Source organism: Oryctolagus cuniculus, chromosome 11 (genome assembly GCF_964237555.1).
Source record: "Oryctolagus cuniculus chromosome 11, mOryCun1.1, whole genome shotgun sequence".
In the NCBI taxonomy this organism is placed as follows: Eukaryota; Metazoa; Chordata; class Mammalia; order Lagomorpha; family Leporidae; genus Oryctolagus; species Oryctolagus cuniculus.
In genome coordinates this window covers 21755217-21774930 of record NC_091442.1, presented here as the reverse complement: position 1 = coordinate 21774930, position 19714 = coordinate 21755217, and the positions used below count along the sequence as shown (strand labels likewise).

General features: G+C 57.5%; 2 protein-coding genes and 1 long non-coding RNA gene across 4 annotated transcripts in view; 1 reads left to right on the top strand and 2 right to left on the bottom strand.

Moving 5' to 3' along the window:
- Nucleotides 1–1593: 1593 nt before the first annotated feature.
- LOC138844307 (uncharacterized) lies at nt 1594–5386 on the bottom strand. Its single transcript, XR_011379926.1, has 3 exons — nt 5207–5386; nt 4405–4673; nt 1594–1793 (listed from the first exon to the last, which is right to left on the bottom strand). It is a non-coding gene; the product is annotated as an uncharacterized lncRNA (long non-coding RNA).
- A 2644-nt stretch (nt 5387–8030) lies between these two features.
- Nucleotides 8031–15872, top strand: RAB5IF (RAB5 interacting factor). Its single transcript, XM_002710779.5, has 4 exons — nt 8031–8398; nt 9528–9631; nt 14278–14407; nt 15336–15872. The coding sequence occupies exons 1-4, from the start codon at nt 8285–8287 to the stop codon at nt 15375–15377; spliced, it is 390 nt and encodes a 129-aa protein (XP_002710825.1). The 5' UTR covers nt 8031–8284; the 3' UTR covers nt 15378–15872.
- The window catches only part of SLA2 (Src like adaptor 2), a 25667-nt gene continuing 19166 nt past the window's right edge, over nt 13214–19714 (bottom strand). For both annotated transcript variants that reach the window (XM_002710821.5, XM_017341639.3), the window contains exons 6-9: nt 17661–17810; nt 16953–17085; nt 16540–16742; nt 13214–15804 (exon numbers count right to left, since the gene is read on the bottom strand). In XM_002710821.5, the coding sequence (XP_002710867.2) occupies nt 16577–16742; nt 16953–17085; nt 17661–17810 (449 nt within the window). In that variant the 3' untranslated portion in view covers nt 13214–15804; nt 16540–16576. The remainder of the gene's footprint in view (nt 15805–16539; nt 16743–16952; nt 17086–17660; nt 17811–19714) is intronic.

Here is a 19714-nt window from a genome sequence, read left to right as displayed (position 1 = left end):
TCTCCCCTTCCTCTCCACCCCCCTCCCGGTGCAGGCGGCTGGCTGGCTGGCTGGCTGGGGAGCGGCCTCGGCCGGCCTCGGCAGATGGTGTCGGTTCAGCCAGCCTCTAGAAGGCATCTGTCCTACTTCAATCTCTTCACTTCATCAGCTTTTCCATCTCAGACCACCCACGATGTTCACTGTCACCAGGATTCGGGGCCTCAGCCAGTTCCCCCCACTCCCTGAAAACAGGGCGACAAGGAACACGGCTGAGTCCCACGAATACCTGTGGGCAGGGCTGCCGCCCTGGCTTTGTCTGCTCCTGGAAAGCTGAGGAGACGCCCACGTCCGGCTTCCGGGCCTCCAGAGCCTCCAACTTGCTCTGCAACTTGGGGGCAGTGCAGGAGCTGAGGACCCTTGCGACCTCCCTCAGCCACAGGTAGGGCGAGACCCTCGCGACAGGGGCCGCATGGTGGCACAGCAGGTTAAGCCAGCACTGGGGACTGCAGCACTCTGGAGCTGGTGCCGGCTGGAACCTTCTCTTCCCAGCCAGCCCCCTGCTCACGTGCCTGGGGGACAACAGAAGACGGCCCCACACTTGGGTCCCGCCGCTCCCGAGGGAGACGCTGATGGAGCTCTTGACTCCTCGCTTCTGCCTGCCATCCGGGAGTGAACCAGCACATGCAGGATGTGTCCCCTCCCTCGTCTCTCTTCCAAATAAATAAATCTTTTAAAAAGAGAAAAAATGAAAACACAACTTCTCACTCCCCAGATGGCCAGAATGAGCAGGGCTAGGCCAGGTCGAAGCCAGGAGCTTCCTCTGGGTCTACCCTGTGGGTGCAGGAACGCAAGTGCTTGGGCATCTTCCACTGCTCTCCCAGGCCACAGCAGGGAGCTGGATCAGAAGTGGAGCCGCCGGGATGTGAACCGGAGCCCATGTGAGATGCTGGCACTGCAAGAGGTGGCTTCACCTGCTACTCCATAGTGCGGGGTCCCGTGGGTTTTGTTTGTTTGTTTTGTTTCTTTCCTAAGTAAAGCTACCTGAGTTCAAAGATAATGTGTTTTTTTATTTAGAAAACCGTAAAGATTCCACAGAACTATCAGAAATAATAAATTCAGCAAGGTTATCAGTCACAAAATCAGCATGCAAAAATCAATTGCTAACACTAACAGTGGGAGATCTGAAAAGGTTAAATAATTTCACTTACAATAGCAGTGAAAAGAATAACATACTTGGGAACTGACTAAGGCGGAAAACGACTTGTAAACCGAAAACAATTCAAAAGTTAGACACAAATGGAGGACACCCAGTGTCTATGGATTAGAAGACTAACGATGGGGGCACTACCTCAAGCTGGTGCCACCCCTGCTATCCTTTACCAAAATCCCAACAATGACTTTTTTGTTTCAGAAAAATTCATCTAACATTTATATAGATGCAGGGGACCCTGAGTAAGCCCAAGCCGTCCTGAAAGAACAGATTTAGAGGACTCAGACTTCCAGGAAACCCACCGCACAGGAGGAAGATGAGGAAGAAGACGAGGACACGTAGGTTGGTTCTAGCACAGGTTCTATACTTGTCTATAAAGCATTTAACCCCCGGTACACAACTTCTTTTTTTTTTTTTTGTAGTATTTATTTGAAAGGTAGAGTCACAGGAGAGACAGAAAGGTCATCCGCTGGTTCACTCCCCAGATGGCCGCAACTGAGCTGATCCAAAGCCAGGAGCTTCTTCCGGGTCTCCCAGGTGGGTACAGGGGCCCAAGCACTTGGGCCATCATCCTCCACTGCTTTCCCAGGCCATTAGCAGAGAGCTAGATGGGAAGAGGAGCAGCCAACACTAGAACCGGCGCCTATATGAGAAGCCAGTGCAGGTGGGGGCTTACTACACTATGTCATGATGCCAACCCTGTAAGATTTGTTTGGAAAAAAAAAATTACAAGCTACAGTAATCAAAACAGTATGGTGCTGGTGCTAGCATAAAGAGACATACAGGGGCCGGTGCTGTGTCACAGTCGGTTAAAGCCCTGGCCTGCTGCGCTGGCATACCACATGGGTGCTGATTCAAGTCCCCACTGTTGAACTTCTGATCCAGCTCCCTGCTAATGCTCCTAGGAAAGCAGTGGAAGATGGCCCAACTGCTTGGGCCCCTGCACCTACATGGGAGACCCAGAAGAAGCTCCTGGCTTTGGCCTGACCCAGCCCCAGTTATTGTGACCATTTAGGGAGTGGACCAGCAAATGAAAGACCTCTTTCTCTCTCTCTCTCTGCCTCTGCCTCTCTGTAACTCTGCCTTTCAAATAAATAAATAAATAAATCCTTTGGAAAAAAAATGAAGTTGGAGCCACCATGTGGAGAGCAGGAGGCGTAGGAGACAGAAGGGACAGGGAGCACCCCTGTGAGTAGACAGACAAGCAAGCTGGTCCTCAGGACCCCTGGGCCCGGAGGCTGCCACCCCAGCCTGACCTGACTTGGATCCTGCGCTCAGCCGATACAGATCTTCAGGGGAGCCCACCACTGTGGCCTCTGAAGACATCTCCATGCTAACAGAGATCCTGGCCAAAACCCAGGAGGCCGAGAGCAGTAACTGTCAAGGGCAAGAGACTCAAACTCAACACTGCAAAAGATGCCAAAGATGTGATTAAAGAAATTGAAAACTTGAGGGCTTGCAGGCTGTGTGTCTGGAATGCCACACCGTGGGTGTAGAAGCAGCCAGGGTCACAGCCAAGGCCTTAGGTAAGAAGTTGCAGTTGAAGAAAACTACCAGACTGGACACAGTGAGCAGAGTTGGGGGAGACCAAACTGTTGGCCAAGCGTGACACACAGCCAGGTTATGTGACATTTCCCTGATAATTTCTTAAATTAGCAAACTCTTAAGTAACTTCCTGTAAGTGGAAATCCAGCATCCCTTAAAACAAAGGCAGTAAAATATTAAACAAAAAAAAAAAATGAAGTTGGATGCTTACCTAACATTATGCATACAAATTAAGTCAAAACCAATCAAAGATCTAAATTTGAAAGCTAAAACTATGAAACTTTCAGAAGAAAATACAGAGGGAAAACTTGATGACATTGGATTTGGCAAGAATTTCTTGGCTATGACACCAAAGGCACAAGCAATAAAAGAAAAAATAGAGAAGTTAGACTTCGGGGCCAGTGCTGTGGCATAGCAGGTGAAGCCACCACCTGGGACACTGGCATCCCATAGGTCACCAGTTTGACCCAGCTGCTCCACTTCTGATCCAGCTCCCTGCTGATGGCCTTGGGGAAGCAGCAGAACATGGCCCATGTGCTTGGGCACCTGCACCCACATGGGAGACCGGGAAGAAGATCCTGGCTCCTGGTTTCAGCCTGGCCCCAGCCCTGTGTGTTACAGCTATATGGGGAGTGAAGCGGCAAATGGAAGATCTCTCTCTCTCTAAAAAATTTAAAATTTGTACATCAAAGGGCAGCATCAATAGAGGACAAAGGCAACCCACCAAGTGGGAGAGAAATCTACAAACTGTGTATGACAAAAGGATAATATCCAGCATAGGCAACTCTGCAACAAACAGCCAGACACAAAAATGGGCGAAGGCGTGAACTGACATTTCCCCCATATGGAGATGGCAATAAGCACACGGTGGCTGTTTGTCGCTCGTCAGGGAGATGCACACCCAAGCCCTCAGCATGGACTACCAGAAGACAACAGGTGTCAGAACCCTGGGCACCACGGCTGGGAAGGTAAATGGTGGAGCTGCCATGGCAAACAGTGTGGCTGTTCCTGAAAAAATTACAAATGCAGGGACAATATGACCCCGCAATTCCACTTCTGGGTACAAATCCAAAGGAACCAAAAGCCAGGACACAGCACACCTGTACACCCACATTCAAGGCAGCATTATTCAGAACAGACAAAAAGTAGACGCAACAAACACAGCCCCCAAAGATAGATGAATGCATAGGCCAAACGTGGTCTGTACACGCCGACACATCAGAGTATGACGGGGCCTTCCCCACGAAAGCTCCAACATGCTACAGCACGCGTGACCTTGATGACACGCTAGGAGAAAAACCAGTCACAAGGGACAAATGCCTCACGATGTAGCCAGGCCACTGCAGAGAAAGAAACAGGAGCTCTTGTGCAGCAGGTTGTTGGAACACACGGAAGTCCCCATGAAGAGGTTGACTGTGTAAGTTCTACACTGTTGTCTGTGACACCGGGGCCGGCCCTGGTGGCCGGTACGTTCTCTGCTGGGGAACTGCTGGGCTGGTGGCCACCACTGTGCAAACCCTCTCTAAAAGCCAGCTCGTAGCTGTTTATCGGGCCGTTGCTGTTGCTGGCACACTGACTGAATAACCAATCTCCCAGCGACCTAGGGCTCCATGAGTGCTCTTCCAGCCCCGGCCCTCGCAGCCCCACTCGGATCTGACACAGGCACTCACCTGGGTACTCCATGGAAGAGTACCGAGAAGGGACGACGGTGACGGCTGCACGGCAGAGGGGACATCCTGGGCGTGGTGTTGTGACACGGCAGGTCAAGTCACTGCTTGCAGAGCTGGCGCCACATACCCAAGCCCAGGTTCCAGGCCCGGCCGCTCTGCTTTCTACCAGCTCTGCTAACGGACCTGAGTGTTTGGACCCCCGCCACCCACAGAAGGAACTCCTGCCTTCCGCTGGGGCCATTTGGGGAGTGAGCCAGCAGATGGAGCATCTTTAAAGAAAAAAAAAATATTTTAAAAATGCCTTATTTTAAAATTTGTGTTTTTATTTAATTCAAAAGGTAAACGGGGAGAGAGAGAGAGCAAGCAAGCACACTTCCACCAACTGGTTTGCCCCCAAATGCCTACAAAAGCCAAGACTGTACCAGGCCAGGGCCAGGAGCCTGGAGCTCAGGCCAAGTCTCTGCCATGAGTGGCAGGGACCCAAGTCCTTGGGCCACCACCTGCTGCTCCAAGGGTGTGCATTAGTAGGACGCACGCCCAGGCACTCTGAGGTGGGCTGCAGAAGGCCCAGGTGGCATGACCGTCTGAACTGTCGCACCCAGAGCTTGCTCACAGAGCACTCGTTCTGGGATGCAAACCTGATTCCCTTTCCCTAACCCTCCTACCTGCGGCTTCATTTCTTACCATGAACCCACAAAGCTTCATCTCCCTAAAAATTCACTTCCCTCTTCCTCTGGAACTGTCTTCCCCCACCCCCACCGCGGCAGTCTTCACTCAGAGCCTCAGCAAAGCAAACACTTACTTGCAGCTTTGGGCTAGGGTTCTTCCAGCATCCCGCGGTGGCGCGACCGCTGTGTCTGCAGAGCTGTGGCATCCGCCAACCTGTGACAGAGGTTTTATACCCGCGGATGCTCCCATACCAGGCGCCACCGCTGCACGTGGCTGGGCAGGTGTGTGGGATCTGGTCAGAAAAGCTGCAGGGCTGCAAACAAGACCCACGTGGAAGCTGGACTGCAAGTATCTGGCTCTTCCACCGCGTCCAGATGGACGAGTGTGTGTTACAGGGACCTCACCTGCGGGCCCGGCTGCACTTCATCTACTCAGACTGTGGGGGTGGAGCTAAGGGGTGGGACACTTCCCCAGGGGACTCCTGCACACTGAGTGAGCCGGTGACTGTAGGCAGGAATGCAGAGCCCCTGCTCCCAGGGACAACTCCGATTTATCAAGCCGAGGAAAGCCAACTCTTCCCACCTGCGTGACAGCAAAGGCGCGCAGCAGACAGACTCGACTGCTGGTTCACTCCTCCATTGCCCATGACACTGGGGACTGTGCAGTGCCGAAGCCCGGAGCTGAGAGCTAGGAACTCAATCCAGGTCTCCCACACAGGGCGCAGGAACCCAATTGCTCACGCCATCCTCACTGCCTGCCGGGGTCTGCACTGACAGGAAGCTACCATCAGGAGCTGGGGCCTGAATCAAGCCAGGTACATGGAGCATGGCCACCTGACCTGCCCCAAAGGAGGTGCTGACCTTGTCGATGTCTTTAAAACTTGAAGCTTAAGAGGTAAGAGAGGGGCCGGCGCTGTGGCATAGCGGGGAAAGCCACCCCCTGCAGTGCAGGCATCCCATATGGGCACCGGTTCGAGTCCTGGCTGCTCCACTTCCAATCCAGCTTCCTGCTAATGCACCTGGGAAAGCAGTGGAAGATGGCCCAAGTGCTTGGGCCCCTGCATCTACATGGGAGACCTGGAAGAAGCTCCTGGCTCCTGGCTTCAGATCTGCGCAGCTCCAGCCGTTGTGGCCATCTGGGGAGTGAACCAGAAGATGGAAGACCTCTCTCTCTGCCTATCCTTCTCTATAACTCTGATTTTCAGATAAATAAATCTTTTTTTTTCTTTTTTTAAATTTTTTTGACAGGCAGAGTGGACAGTGAGAGAGACAGAGAGAAAGGTCTTCCTTTTGCCGTTGGTTCACCCTCCAATGGCCGCCACGGCTGGCACGCTGCGGCTGGCACACCGTGCTGATCCGATGGCAGGAGCCAGGTACTTATCCTGGTCTCCCATGGGGTGCAGGGCCCAAGCACTTGGGCCATCCTCCACTGCACTCCCGGGCCACAGCAGAGAGCTGGCCTGGAAGAGGGGCAACTGGGACAGAATCCGGCGCCCTGACCGGGACTAGAACCCGGTGTGCCAGCGCCCCTAGGCGGAGGATTAGCCTATTGAGCCGTGGCGCCGGCCTAAATAAATCTTTAAAAAAAAAAAAAAAATTTAAGAGAGGAGGTGTCAGTTGGCACAGGGCCCGGGTGGGGGGGGGCCTGCATTGTGGAGGAATGTTTAAGCCACTGCCAGCAATGCCAGCATCCCATGTTAGCACTGGTTCATATCCCGGACACTCCACTTCTGATCCAGCTCCCTGCTAAAGTGCCTGTAAAGACAGTGGATGATGGCCCAAGTGCCTGGGCCCCTGTCTCCCATGTGGGAGACCCAGATGGCCTCAGCCTGGACCAGCCCTGGCCATTGCAGCCGTTTGGGGAGTGGATGGAAGTTTCTTCTCTCTCTGTGTCACTTTGCCTTTCAAATAAATAACTAAATAATTTTCTAAGTGCCATTTTGGACACTTGCATCCCATATCGGAGTGCTCTGCTTCCAACTCCAGCCTCCTGGCAATGCACACCCTGGGACGCAGAAGGGACTCTCAGGTTCCTGGGTCCCTGCCACCTACGTGGCAGACTGGCACTGAGCACGGCTCTGGCTTCCGCCTGGCCCAGCCCCAACTGTTGTGGGCATTTGGGGAATGAAGCAGCAGACGGAAGACAAGATCTCTCTTTCTCTCCCTCTCTCCTTTCAAACAAATAAACATTAAGATGTTTAAAAGAGCCAATGTTCAAAGGCTTTAACAGCTAAGAATAATCAAGAAGCATTCTTAAAAAACAAACAAACAAACAACAACAACAAAAAAAAAACAGCGACGTGCCTTGGGTCTCTCAAGACAGCACCGTGCCCACGGCTGCACCCGGGAGTTGTTAAAACACGGACGCGGGTCGCGTCCCCAGCTCAGGGCCGCAGGTGACCCGGTCGCCGCACGTCCAGAAGCGCCCGTGACCCGCAGCCGCACATGCCTAAGGAGGGGCGTGCTCTCGCCCCTGCCCGCCCCAGCTTGCCCCCCAGGGTCCCCTCTGGGGGTCTCGGGCTCCCGGCTGCCAGGACCAGGGCGCTGGGCAGACGAGGCGCTAACCGTCAGAGGCAACGCCTCGGACTAGGTGCTACAGGCGCCGCTGGGTCAGGGCAGAAAACAATCAGGCTTCAATCTTGCGGGGCGACCTGGGGCTCCCAGGGCGCAAGGTGTGGCGTCGTCGCGCGAGTAAACCGCAAAGCCGCCTCCACCCGGCTGCTCCCGGGAACAAGCTGTGCCTGACTGGGCGACGCTCACGTCCAGCCTCCCCTTTCTCCGCGGACACTGGTCCTCCATCGGTGCAGCGCCTCCTCGCGCTCGGCGTCGCCATCCCGCCCAAGATTGTCCCTTTCCTCTCACCGTACCGGCATGCCTGGCGGAAGCTTACCGTCACTTCCACTACGTGTAGTGGGCATGCGCCGAGAGGCGGTGGCGCCCGCCCTCGGGTGGCTGCGTGGCCGCCGATTGGCTGCGTGGGCACGTCGACGGGAGGACGCGCAGCGCAGCCTGTCCCTCCTTCCGCGGCGATTGCTCGGGGCAGCGAGCGGAGCCCGGCAGCTTGGCCGAGTGGGAGGAACTGTAGCGGCGCCGCAGGACCGAACCACTGAGCCTGCTGCCGTCCCGCGTGTCGTGACCCGCGACCCCCGATCCCGACTCCCTTCGGGTTGGCCCGCGCGCCCCAGGCCCAGCCCGGGCGGCGCGACGGGAGGATGAGCGGCGGGCGGCGGAAGGAGGAGCCGCCGCAGCCGCAGCTGGCCAACGGGGCCCTCAAAGTATCTGTCTGGAGCAAGGTGCTGCGGAGCGACGCGGCCTGGGAGGACAAGGTGCGGTGGGACGGGCCGGGGCGCAGGCTGGGACTCGGGGTCGGGCGGACGGGCCTGGGCCTGCCCCCGGCCTCTGTCCGGGCGGGACTCGGTAGGGTGTTGGGACCTCTGGTTCCAGGTGTCAGGGCGAAGTTAGCGGGCCCGCAGCTGGCACCCCTGCTTGCCTAAGGGGGAATCCGCTGGACACGAGGCCGGGGACTGAGGACTCGTCACTCGCGGGCAGAGCGGGGGGCCAAGTGGCACGAGTGGGCCGAATTCGGTTCGGCCCTCGCCTTGTAGTCCCAGTGGGAGCTTGTGTCAGTTACTTGTGTTCCCCAGATTACGGCCTAACGCAGGCCTGAGCCCAGACAGCAGCCTGGTCGGTACCGGGGCCCGTGGCGAGGCTGGCTGGGGGTGAGCTGCCATGGCGAGTGGGGCTGCGTGCAGCAGGTGGGGTCTCAGGTCTGGTCACCTGACTGGGGCCGCACCCCAGTTCTGCTCCGTGCTCTGGAAGGCGCTGCCCCAGGCAGCACGGAGAGAATATTTGCCATCTTTCCTTGGTTTTTCCTGCACCGCTGAAAGGGATCTCCCTTCCTGGAGTTCCTGGAGGGGGGAAGGGAGGTGCTTCCTGAAGGTGCCCTTGTCTGCCCCCGGCCCTGCCCAGTTCTTGCAAAACTTGCAGGCTGTGGCCGATCTGCTGTGTCATTTCTTTCTCTGCGAGCGTAAGGCCTGGTTTCTGGAATCTAGGGCGGTTCAGAAACCCGAGTCTCCCGTGCCCTGCGCAGTGTAGATAAGGCTGCCCCTGCCTCCAGCACTTCTGTCTCCAGGCCGGCTCTCCTGAGTGACTTACCGAAGGGTGGTGCCAGGAGCGCTCTGTCGGGGGCACCGTCTCGGTCTCCCCTGCTCGGCCGAGCTGTAGCCCTGTGGCCAGCAGCACGGTTAACTGTCAGCCGTGTCACTGCCAGCCATTTCGCTTTCGAAAAAGTAAGTGGCATCTCTGAAATGTTGGCAGGGGTCCCTGAAGGTGTTAAGCGGGTTGTTGGACAGGGAAGGGTGCTTGGGGAAGAAGCCCTGGAGGGCGGCTTCCTGCCCCGGCCCGCCCTGGCTCACCCCCGCTCACCCGGCTGTGTCCGTGCCTCCCCTCCCGCAGGATGAGTTTCTGGATGTGATCTACTGGTCCCGCCAGGTCATCGCCGTGGTCCTGGGCGTCGTGTGGGGAGTGCTGCCACTGCGGGGCTTCCTGGGAATCGCGGGGTAAGTCTGGGCTGGCTTGCATTTTTTGTGGTTTCCTTTCTTATTCCACAGACGTTTGTTTTCCTTTTATGGAAAAGCCATTGCTGCTTTGGAGCTGTGTGTGTGAGGGAAGAGGTGGCCCGCATGGATGGTGGCTGTCGTGGGTCTGGTCCAGGCAGGCTACCTCCTGAAGGCCGGGCCAGTCCCTCCGTTCCTGGCTTTGGAGGGACCTGAAAGAGGACGCTGTGTGGCTTGCTAGTGGCACGCACGTGCTTACGGGAGTCGCGGCAGAATGGCGTCCGTAGCTGGTGACCATCTCCTTTGCCTGGCTCCGTGCTGGACGACCGAATCTTGGCTTTGGCTGAAGTTGTGTCAGGTCCCTGCATTTTAAAGCAGCCAAAAAGTAGGGGGCTGGGTCCTCCACGTTTGACTTCGCTCGTGTGGCAGTTGGCATCACGGTTGGCACCAGCCCCTGGTCGTGGCTCGGTTCCAGTCCTGCCCGTGAGCCCCGTACCCGCCAGATGGGCCGGAGTTGTCTTGGGACCTGCGGGCAAGCTATGGGAGCGGTGGATGTGCCTTGTCCTTTCACAAGGGAGCGCAGACGGCCACCTTCCCCTGGAGAACCACCTGGCTCTTCCGAGGCTGCGCACACCTCCCGGTGTCCCTTACCTTAGGGCCAGAGGAGTGAAAGAGTGCAAGCGTTTGAGTTGCCTTCTTTCTCAGGGGATAACAAAAAATGCGGACCGGTTTCCCCGTTACCCGGGGGATGGATCACAGGCGCCCCGCCCCCCCCCCCCCCCCCCCCCGCAGCTGCTGGTGGCACTGGACAGCCTCCCTGTGCCAGCTCCGTGCTTAAAGCTCGCTGTGAGTTAGACGTTGGCACAGTGAGAACTAATAACTAAGAAAGCAGGGCCGCTCTGACAGCTGCTGTAAGGTGCGAGCGCGGCCTTTCTCCGTGTCTTCGTGGACTCCCCTCATTCCGGTGACAGCATGAGACAGCTCACAGGCAGCCCTCTGCCGCTCCTCCGTGCATGGCACGGCCGGCGTCACTTTCCTGTACCTCGCGCCGTGACTAAGTGAGCCCTGCGACACTCGGCCGAGCTGGTCGCCCAGCCAGCTCCTGGTATAGCAGTCAGCTTTTTGTCACTCTGACGTGTACCTGAGACAAGGTGGTTCATTGTCACTCACCGTTTTGCAGGTTCACAGTTCAAAACTGGGTGGCCGCCGCGTTGGCCTGGTGTCTGAGGGTGGAGATGGGAGAATGTGTGTACAGCAGGGCGACCGGGAAGCAGGTGGTCCGACATCCTCCTGCCCCTCCCCCTCGCCCACCTCCTAGACACGAGCGCGTCCTGGCTCTGTCTCTCCCAGTCGTGCCCCTGTGGGGTCAGGCCTTTGGGAATGCTGAACTAGTAGCCACCCCACAGTGTGAGTAGCATGCAGGTGGCCAGCACAGCGCAGAGGTGCTGGACAAAGGGGTGGGGTGCTGCTCCCTGCAGGACCAAGTGGGACAGTGCGGGATCCTGGGTGCTCCTTAGAACGAGAGTGGGGTCCCGGGCTCCCTTACCTTAGGGCCAGAGGGGTGAAAGTGCAAGCGTTTGAGTTGTCTTCTTTCTCAGGGGATAACAAAAAGTGTGGACCAGTTTCCCCGTTACCCGGGTGATGGATCACAGCCTCCCCTCGCACACTCGCAGCAGCCCGGGCCCTCCTTAGAACGAGTGCAGGGCTGGCGCTGCGGCTCACTAGGCTAATCCTCCGCCTGCGGCGCCGGCACACCGGGTTCTAGTCCCGGTCGGGGCGCCGGATTCTGTCCCAGTTGCCCCTCTTCCAGGCCAGCCCTCTGCTGTGGCCAGGGAGTGCAGTGGAGGATGGCCCAGGTGCTTGGGCCCTGCACCCCATGGGAGACCAGGAGAGGCACCTGGCTCCTGGCTTCGGATCAGCACGGCGCGTAAGCCTCAGCGCCCCGGCTGTAGTGGCCATTTGGGGGGGTGAACTAATGGAAGGAAGACCTCTCTCTCTCTCTCACTCTCACTGTCCGCTCTGCCTGTCCAAAAACAAACAAACAAACAAAAAAACACGAGTGTGGGGTCCCGGGCCCTCCTGAAACGGACGCTGCGGTTACTTCTGGAATTCCCCTTCAGCATCTTCAGGCCCCGGGTACTGACACCACGGGAAGTGAAGCAGGATGAGGGGGGCTGTAGCACAGCCCCTCCTGACTGCAAAGGTGTTTTGCTTTGTGACACTGAGCAAGGCCTTTGTGCAAGGGCGCGTGAGTGTCTGCTGCATCTGCCCTTGGCAGCAGTCGCCTGGAGACCGAGAGCGAGGAGCGCAGGACTGAGGCGGCATGGGTACATCCTCGGAGTGCTGGTCCGTCCCCAGCCTGCCTTTCGGCTGCCCAGGAGAGAAACTGCAGGCAGGAGGGTGCCGGGGAAGGGCACCCCGAGGCCCCTTGGTTCAGGAGAACAGTGCTAATTCAGCCCTGGCACCCCTCTGGTCTTGTGGATTCCTAAGGGGTTTCTCTGAGAGTAACATAGCAAGGGCTGGAGCTAGCTCGGTGCCCACACATCATAGACAGCCCCGGATTCCACATCTGGAATCTACATAACGGGGGGCTGTCTGAAACTCAGCTTCCTGCTCTGCTGAGTGGGTCTGTAAGCATGACTGACAGGTGAAGGACATGAGACAGACGGTGTGGGTCAGTTGCTGAGTGGCGTGCTTGGTCTCTGCCCCAGTCCCGCCTGGCTGTTGAGGAAACAGGAAGGGGGAGAGTGCACGTGGAGGGGCGCACGTGGCGGGCTCACCCTCAGCACACAGCGCTGCCTGCTTTCTGGGATTCAGCCCCACTGTCCTGCCAGAGCCAGGGTTTCCTGCTGCAGACGAGTCCTGAGCGCCTGGGCGGGGCCTCTTCCTGCACTTGGAGGGCTCGGGTGTTACCTGCACAGGCCTAGGGTGGGGCTCACTCCTGCCCCAGCTTGGCCTCCAGCGAGACGCGCCTGGTGAGCGGAGACCGTTCCTCGGAGCTGTGCTCTCTAACTGCCTGAGAACTGGTCTCTGCCCTGGCTGTGGGGTTCTGCAGCACCAGCAGGGCCGTGCCGGTGCCCTCCTGCCTCCAAGTCTCACAGTGGGGCACGTGACTAGTGCGTGCTAGAGAGTGCTTGTGAAATGTCCTTTGACAGGCAGAGTTAGACAGTGAGAGAGAGACAGACAGACAGAAAGGTCTTCCTTCTGTTGGTTTACCCCCCAAATGGCCGCTACGGCCGGCATGCTGCGCTGATCCAAAGCCAGGAGCCAGGTGCCTTCTCCCGGTTTCCCATGCAGGTGCAGGGCCCAAGCACCTGGGCCATCCTCTACTACCTTCCTGGGCCACAGCAGAGAGCTGGACTGGAAGAGGAGCAACCGGGACTAGAACCCAGGGTGCCGGTGCCACAGGCAGAGGTTAGCCTAGTGAGCCGCAGCGCCGGCTTGTGAAATGGTTTTTAAACCGAGTTTCTGTTGAACTTTGGCAGCAGGAGCAAATGTTAGAGTGGGCGTGTAGCCTGGCCCTGAAGGCAGGGTATTTGCTAGTGAGCCATTACTTGTTAAAATTCTTAAGTGGAGTTTTCAGCATAGAATTTTTTAAAGATTTATTTGAAAGGCAGAGATACAGAGGAGAGAGTGCATGAGATCTTCATCCACTGGTTCATTCCCCAGATGGCCGCAATAGCCAGGGCTGGGCCAGGCGCTTCTTCCAGGACTCCCATGTGGGTACAGGGGCCCAAGCACTTGGGCCATCTTCATCTGCTTTCCCAAGTATGTTAGCAGGGTGCAGGATCAGAAGTGTAGCAGCCGGGACATGGGATGCTGGCGCTGCAGGTAGCAGCTTTACCCACTATGGCAGCCCCCCAGCATAGAATTTTTAGAACCATCGAGGGTCAGTCTGTCTCCTGTTCCTGCCCCCCCCCCTCGTTCCCCCACTGTGCAGCTGTCCCCTTGTTTATGAGCCAGGACTGCACCCGTCCTGAAAGTCCCCCATCCAGGCCCCTTTCTGGCCTGCCTCCGCCTTTGACCACCGTCTGGTGAGTGAGTTTCCCTCTCTGCTTAGTGCGTAGCCCAGCCTCACAGTCCCAGCTCCCATCACTGGTCTCCGGGCGAACCAAGTCAGCCTGTGCAAATTGGAACTTTTGTCAGAGGAAGGTGGCCAGATTTGACTAGGCCCCAAGATTATACTTCTTAAAAGATTTTCTATCTGCTGGTTCACTCCCAAAATGGCCTCAACAGCCAGCACTAGGCCAGGCTGAAGCCAGGAGCTTTGTCCGTGTCTCGCACATGGGTGGCAGGGGCCTGAACACCTGGGCCATCTTCTGCTGCTTTCCCAGGCCCTCAGCAGGGAGCTGGAACACCAGCAGGTACCCATGTGGGATGCTGGTGTCGCAGGTGGCGGCTGTGCCCCGCACGCCCAGCCCCTGAGGCTTCTTTCCTTGTTCAGTTGCTTTACCTGGTCCCTGATATCAGGCTGTTTGCTGTCACGTCCTAAAACGTGGGTGCAGGCCTACGCCAGTCTCCCGGCCCACACCTGGCTCCCAAACTGGACTTCTGCAGTCTGCGCACACCACCCAGAGGAGCAGAGCCACAGGGAGCCCTGACTCTTCGGAGCTCACGGTGTGTTTGGCACTTGTCTCCCCTCACTGCAGATTCTGCCTGATCAATGCGGGCGTCCTGTACCTCTACTTCAGCAACTACCTGCAGATCGACGAGGAAGAATACGGCGGCACGTGGGAGCTCACGAAAGAAGGGTTTATGACATCGTTTGCCTTGTTCATGGTACGTGTCACAGGTAGTTACCACAGGCACCGTTCGTTAGGAAGTGTCAGTTATTCGAAAGGAGTCCACTGGTTGGATCGTACGACCAGAGTGCCAGTTTTCACAGGCCTCTCTCGAGCCCAGGTGCCAGAGGGCACCTCGCAGTGTGCACATCCAGGGCCCACCCTCAGCTAAGGCTTCTCAACCCTGGCTACACAGGCTTGTACACTGGGAGCCTTCAAAAACACACTTCTGATACTCGCCTTAATAGCCGAAAAGTGCACGCACCCAGCTGCTGGGTGGATAAGGAAGTACTGCGGATGCCACGTGGACGGACTTTATGCCAAGTGGGAGAATCCAGACACAGGAGCCGGTGGTGTCTGGTTCCATTTGTGCGGAATGTCCAAAATAGGCAAATCCATAGACAAAAATGGAATTCGCAGTTGCCAGTGGCTGGGGGAGGGGGAGGCGTGGGAAGGAACCAGTAATATGGACAGACTTTCTGCTCTAGGTGTTTCAGGATCAGTGGTGATGTTTCTACAGCTGAGTAAACCAAACCCCAAAGCTCTGGCTTGTACACTCTGGAATAGAAATTCTGTTCCAAAGTTAACTTCTTAACAAATTAACTCTTTGAAGGGTGGTATCAGGGCATCTTTTCCAGCCGTGAGACCCTCTGACGGGATGGTGGGGTTTCCAGTTGCTGCTGACCCTACACCTGCCGGTCGTACAGTAGTCTGTACTTAGATCACTTCCACACTGGAGCTCTACTTGGACTTGGGGGCGCAGGTTGCCGTTTGGCAGGGGTCTCTGGGAATACAGGGGACTCGCAAGCAGATTCTGCATCGGCTGCTCCTGGGGCTCGCCCGTGTGTACATTCTCACGTGGCATTGCTTGTGTGTGGAATCGGGCTGTGGGGACCCCGTGGCTGTGACATTGTCCTGCTCTCCAGGTCATCTGGATCATCTTCTACACTGCCATCCACTATGACTGAGGCTGCACAGCTCCCACCTGCTCCCCGCCCCGTCCAGAGGACCCTCTCAGTTACAGCACAGAAGCATAATTGTTGGGCCACCCCAGCCACGTGGGACCTGGAAGACCGTGTTTCCTGGACCGAGAGTCAGTGTGTTGGGTGTCTCTTCTGCAAGGGTTGTGACCTGAGACTTTTTAAGGAACCATTCACCTTCGGGAAGCACTTGTGAGTGAGGCCGTCCCCGCCCATTCCTTCTGGACACGTCTGAGACAGCCGTTTGCCGGGTGGAGCCGCCGTTCAGCCCGCCGCACCCCGGATCTGGATGAAGCATCGTCGTCTGCCTCGGTCTCCCGTCAGCTGTACAGTTTTTAAACTATCAGTGGCGTTTCAAGTCTTCTGAAGTCAGTCGGGCAGTATGTGCGTGGTCCGTAGCGCAGTACAACAGCATCTAATAACAGTTTCCATTGTAGAATGTTTTCAGATACTTGAATAAATCAAATCTTTAATTAATGAGAACCTGTTGAGATGCCTGGTAACGCCTCTCCCGCCCTTTCCCGCCCTCCAGGTAGCCTCGGGACTCATGAGCAAGCCCTGGGAGCCACCGCCCTGCTTCCCCAGCAGCCAGGCCCCATCTGCACGCAGCAGGGAGTCGGGCTGGAGCTGGTGTGCGCTGTGGAGGGAGAGGCTCCCCTCCTCCGGACGGCCTGCCCAGCGCTGCGGGTGGCTGCCCGGGCTGGACTCAAAGTGTTGTTTTTGCATTTGGCCACAAGATGGCAAGGCTGGGGTGACTGTGTGGCCAGATTTGAATGACAAACCACAGAAGGAAGTGGGGGTTGAGAGCTGGCACTGTGAAGGAGCTTGATGGGGGCCACGTGAGGATGGGGTCAGGTAGAGGCGGCAACCCAGGGTCTGCTGCCGGGGTAAAAGCCGTTGGGCCCTCAGTGTGCCTGCCTTCTGGGCCGCAGCCAGGCCTGCTGGGGGCGGTGTCGGGGAGGGCTTGACCCGGGTTATATTTAGTTGGGGCTGGTGAACGGGCCTCGGCAAGCAGGGGCCAAAAGTGGAGCTGCCGACCCCAGGGGAAGCCACTCTGCTCGGACTCGGGTTGCCATGGAGGTGACGGCCCCGGAGGAGGTCGGCGGCTTCCTGAGGCCCGCCCACCACGGAGCGGAGCGCAGGGCCTTACCTCTGGGGGCTCGGTCTGCTTGAGCTGGGTTCGAATTCTACGTGCTGCAGTCTGGGTTCCCCTTGCGCCCTCTGCTGTGGGCCTTGGCGTCGTCCAGGGAGCCGTCCGTCAGGCTCATGTAGGAGCTGAGGGACTCCCGGAGCCCCTCGCTCAGGAGAGACGCCTGGCCGGTGGCAGCCGACCCGTCAGAAAACAGGGCAGAGCTGTGTGAGACAGAGCCGGTCAGGGCGCCGCCGCCTCGTGGTCTCTGCTCCCCGTGCCTCCTGCCAGCAGGGGCAGAGGGTGCCCTGTCCCCCTCAGCCAAGGCCCCGGCCCTCAGGACTTCTTCCTGTCCAGGCTGCCCCTCCCTGGCCGCCTCGGGCCCACCCCGCCTTGCACGGTCCCAGGGTCCCTGTTTCCAGGAGGCCACCTACCTGTCCAGCTGGTCCCAGTTGAGGGGCGCCCTTTGCACAGTCACAGGGAGGGACCTGTCCCTGCCGGGGCGCGGGCCGGCGCTCTGCAGGGCACAGGGCTCCTTGAGGCGGCAGCAGATGTCGTCCGCCAGCTCTGAGGAAGAGACCCGGCGCCCTGATGTCGCGGCCCGGCCCTGCCTCAGCCCTGCATCCCTCCCTGGCTGCTTGCAGACGGGGGCCGGGGTACGCAGCACGGTCACGGGGTGACAGCGCAGAGGCCCGTCGGTTCCCGGGCCCCTTGATTCTGGTTAGGAAGGAGCCGCCTCCTGGGCGCCACCCCAGACACCCCGACCGGTGGTCCCGCGAGGGGGCTCCCCCTCTCCGCGCCCCTCACACGTCCCTGCTGGCTGTCCCCTGATACCTGTGACAGGACAGGCACCCGGAAGTGCCAAGAAGAATTATGGTACGGAATTGCCACAGCAACAGCTCTGAGCTTGCCTCCCACAGAGAGCACTCAGCCTGCCTGGGGGATTTGAAGCCAAACCGGCAGCGGCCGGGATCCGGCCTGGGCTCACACTGCTGTTTTCTGGCCTCTCTGCCGGTCTGGGATGAAGGTGGGGCTCCCAGGCCGTGTCTCCTGGCCCAGGGACTGTCTGCAGTCTCCCTTGGGCAAGTTGGCTGCGGGCCCAACTGTCTGTCCCCCAGCCCCCAGGCAGGGCACGGCCCTACCTGAGTAGTGGTCCACCAGAGCCCGCAGCGAGGGGAAGGTGAGGCGCGGCGAGATGTACAGCCAGCCGTTGTCAAGGTGCTGGATCCTGTAGTGTCTGATCCGGTCCCAGGATGCAGGGCGACTGAGCCGGACTGACAGGGAGTAACAGCCTGGGGAGGAAGGGCCGGGGCAGTGAGGTCAAAGATGGGAGCCGTGGCCGTGGGGCCTGGACAGAAGGGACCGGCGCTGGGCAGAGGGAGGCCTCGCGAGGATGAGGTGCAGTCACAGCACGGCCCGCGGGCAGGGGCCAGCTCTCTGTGCACGAACAGGAAGTGGTGGCTGTCACTGAACACTGCGGGGCACCAGTGTCGGGGTGGGAAATGGGTTACGTGAGCCAGGCCGGGAGGAGCAGTGACTCCCTGCCGTGGGAAAGGGGAAACGAGTGCAGGCCGGTTTGGTGTGTGCAGCTAACCAGGCGGGGTGAGCTTGCGCTGACGATGTAACCGCAGTCCCTCTCGGCACACCACCTTAGAGACGGCAGAAATACAGCGGCATCGCTTACACAGAGAGGGAGGAGGGAGGCCAGGGTGGGAAGCATCCCTGTGCTCTTCCGTCTGTATGGGGGCCGGCACCGTGGCACAGCGGGTCAAAGCGCCGGCCTGCAGCGCCTGCCCCCGTGTGACAGACCCCGACTGGGCTCCCTGGCTTCCACCTGGCCCAGCTCTGGCTGTTGAGGGCATTGAGGGAATGAACCAGCAGATGGAAGCTCTCTCCAATATGTTTTTTTTTTTTAAATAATCATACAAAAATGTTTGGAACTCATGCATGTGTAGGGTTTTTTTCACAACATGAATTTTCATTAAGTTTTTTTTTTTTAAGATTTATTTATTTGAAAGGCAGAGTGACAGAGGAGAGGGAGGTCTTCCATCCACTGGTTCCCTCCCCAGTGGCTGAAACCCTGAGCCAGGAGTTCCATCTGGGTCTCCTTGCACTTGGACCAGCATCTGCCGCTGGTGTGTCAGCAGGAAGCTGGGCCAGAAGAGGAGCACTGGGACTCAAATCAGCACTTGGATATGGGATACGGGCGTCACGGGTGGCAGGTTAGCCCGCTGCACTACAACAGCAGCCCCTCCATGCAGTTTATTCTCGTATGTAAAGCAAACTGACAAAGAGATGGGCGCCGGAATTTTAAGGAAGTCCCAGCCTCCTTTTAGTAACCGACAGGACTGAAAAATCCAAAGAAAAAACTTGAATATCCTCAAACAGCTTGTCATAGAACACTGCACCCAAAAGCTGTAATACACATTCTTTCAAATGCACATGGAATATTCAAGATACACTATAGATCATAAAAAGTTAAGGATTGTAGCTATTAAATGTATGTTCTGTGGGCCCAGGGCTGTGGCGCAGGGTAAGTCACCACTTACAATGCCAGCCTCCCATATGGCAGTGGCTGTTCCAGTCCCGACCACTCCAGGCCAGTGTGTCTGGGAAGGCAGCGGAAGATGGTGCCTACCACGCGTGGGGGAGACCCGGATGCTGCTCCTGGCTCCTGGTTGCAGCCTGGACCAGCCCCTGCCATTGTGGCCTTTTAGGAAGTGAACCCGCAGACAAATCTTTGTCTTCCTCTCAAATTTTTGCCTTTCAAATAAATCTTAAAGAAAAAAGGTTCTGTGACCTCAACAGAAATGTTAAAAATTAATAACCAGGGCCAGTGCTGTGGCGTAGCAGGTAAAGCTGCAACCTGCAGAGCTGGCATCCCATATGGGTGCCGGTTCGAGTCCCAGCTGCTCCACTTCTGATCCAGCTCTCTGCTAATGGCCTGGGAAAACAGTAGAAGATGGCCTAAGTCCTTGGGCCCCTGCACCCACGTGGGAGACCCGGAAGCAGCTCCTGGCTTCAGATTGGCTCAGCTTCAGCCATTGTGGCCAGTTGGGGAGGAAAAGATCAATAAAAGCAATAAGCCTCAAACTAGACTGACCACGGGAAAAAAGCCCTCACATATAAAAATTCCCTATACCAACGACGTGGAGGCAGGGGGCTAGAGATCCCACACTCAGGAGGGCAACAGGGA

What these genes read in the sequence shown, in the direction of transcription:
- RAB5IF (XM_002710779.5), top strand. Translation starts at nt 8,285, where the DNA reads ATGAGCGGCGGGCGGCGGAAGGAGGAGCCGCCGCAGCCGCAGCTGGCC. An exon ending in ACGCGGCCTGGGAGGACAAG is followed by an intron (nt 8,399 to 9,527) that starts GTGCGGTGGGAC and finishes CCCCTCCCGCAG; the next exon opens with GATGAGTTTCTGGATGTGAT. An exon ending in GGCTTCCTGGGAATCGCGGG is followed by an intron (nt 9,632 to 14,277) that starts GTAAGTCTGGGC and finishes CCCTCACTGCAG; the next exon opens with ATTCTGCCTGATCAATGCGG.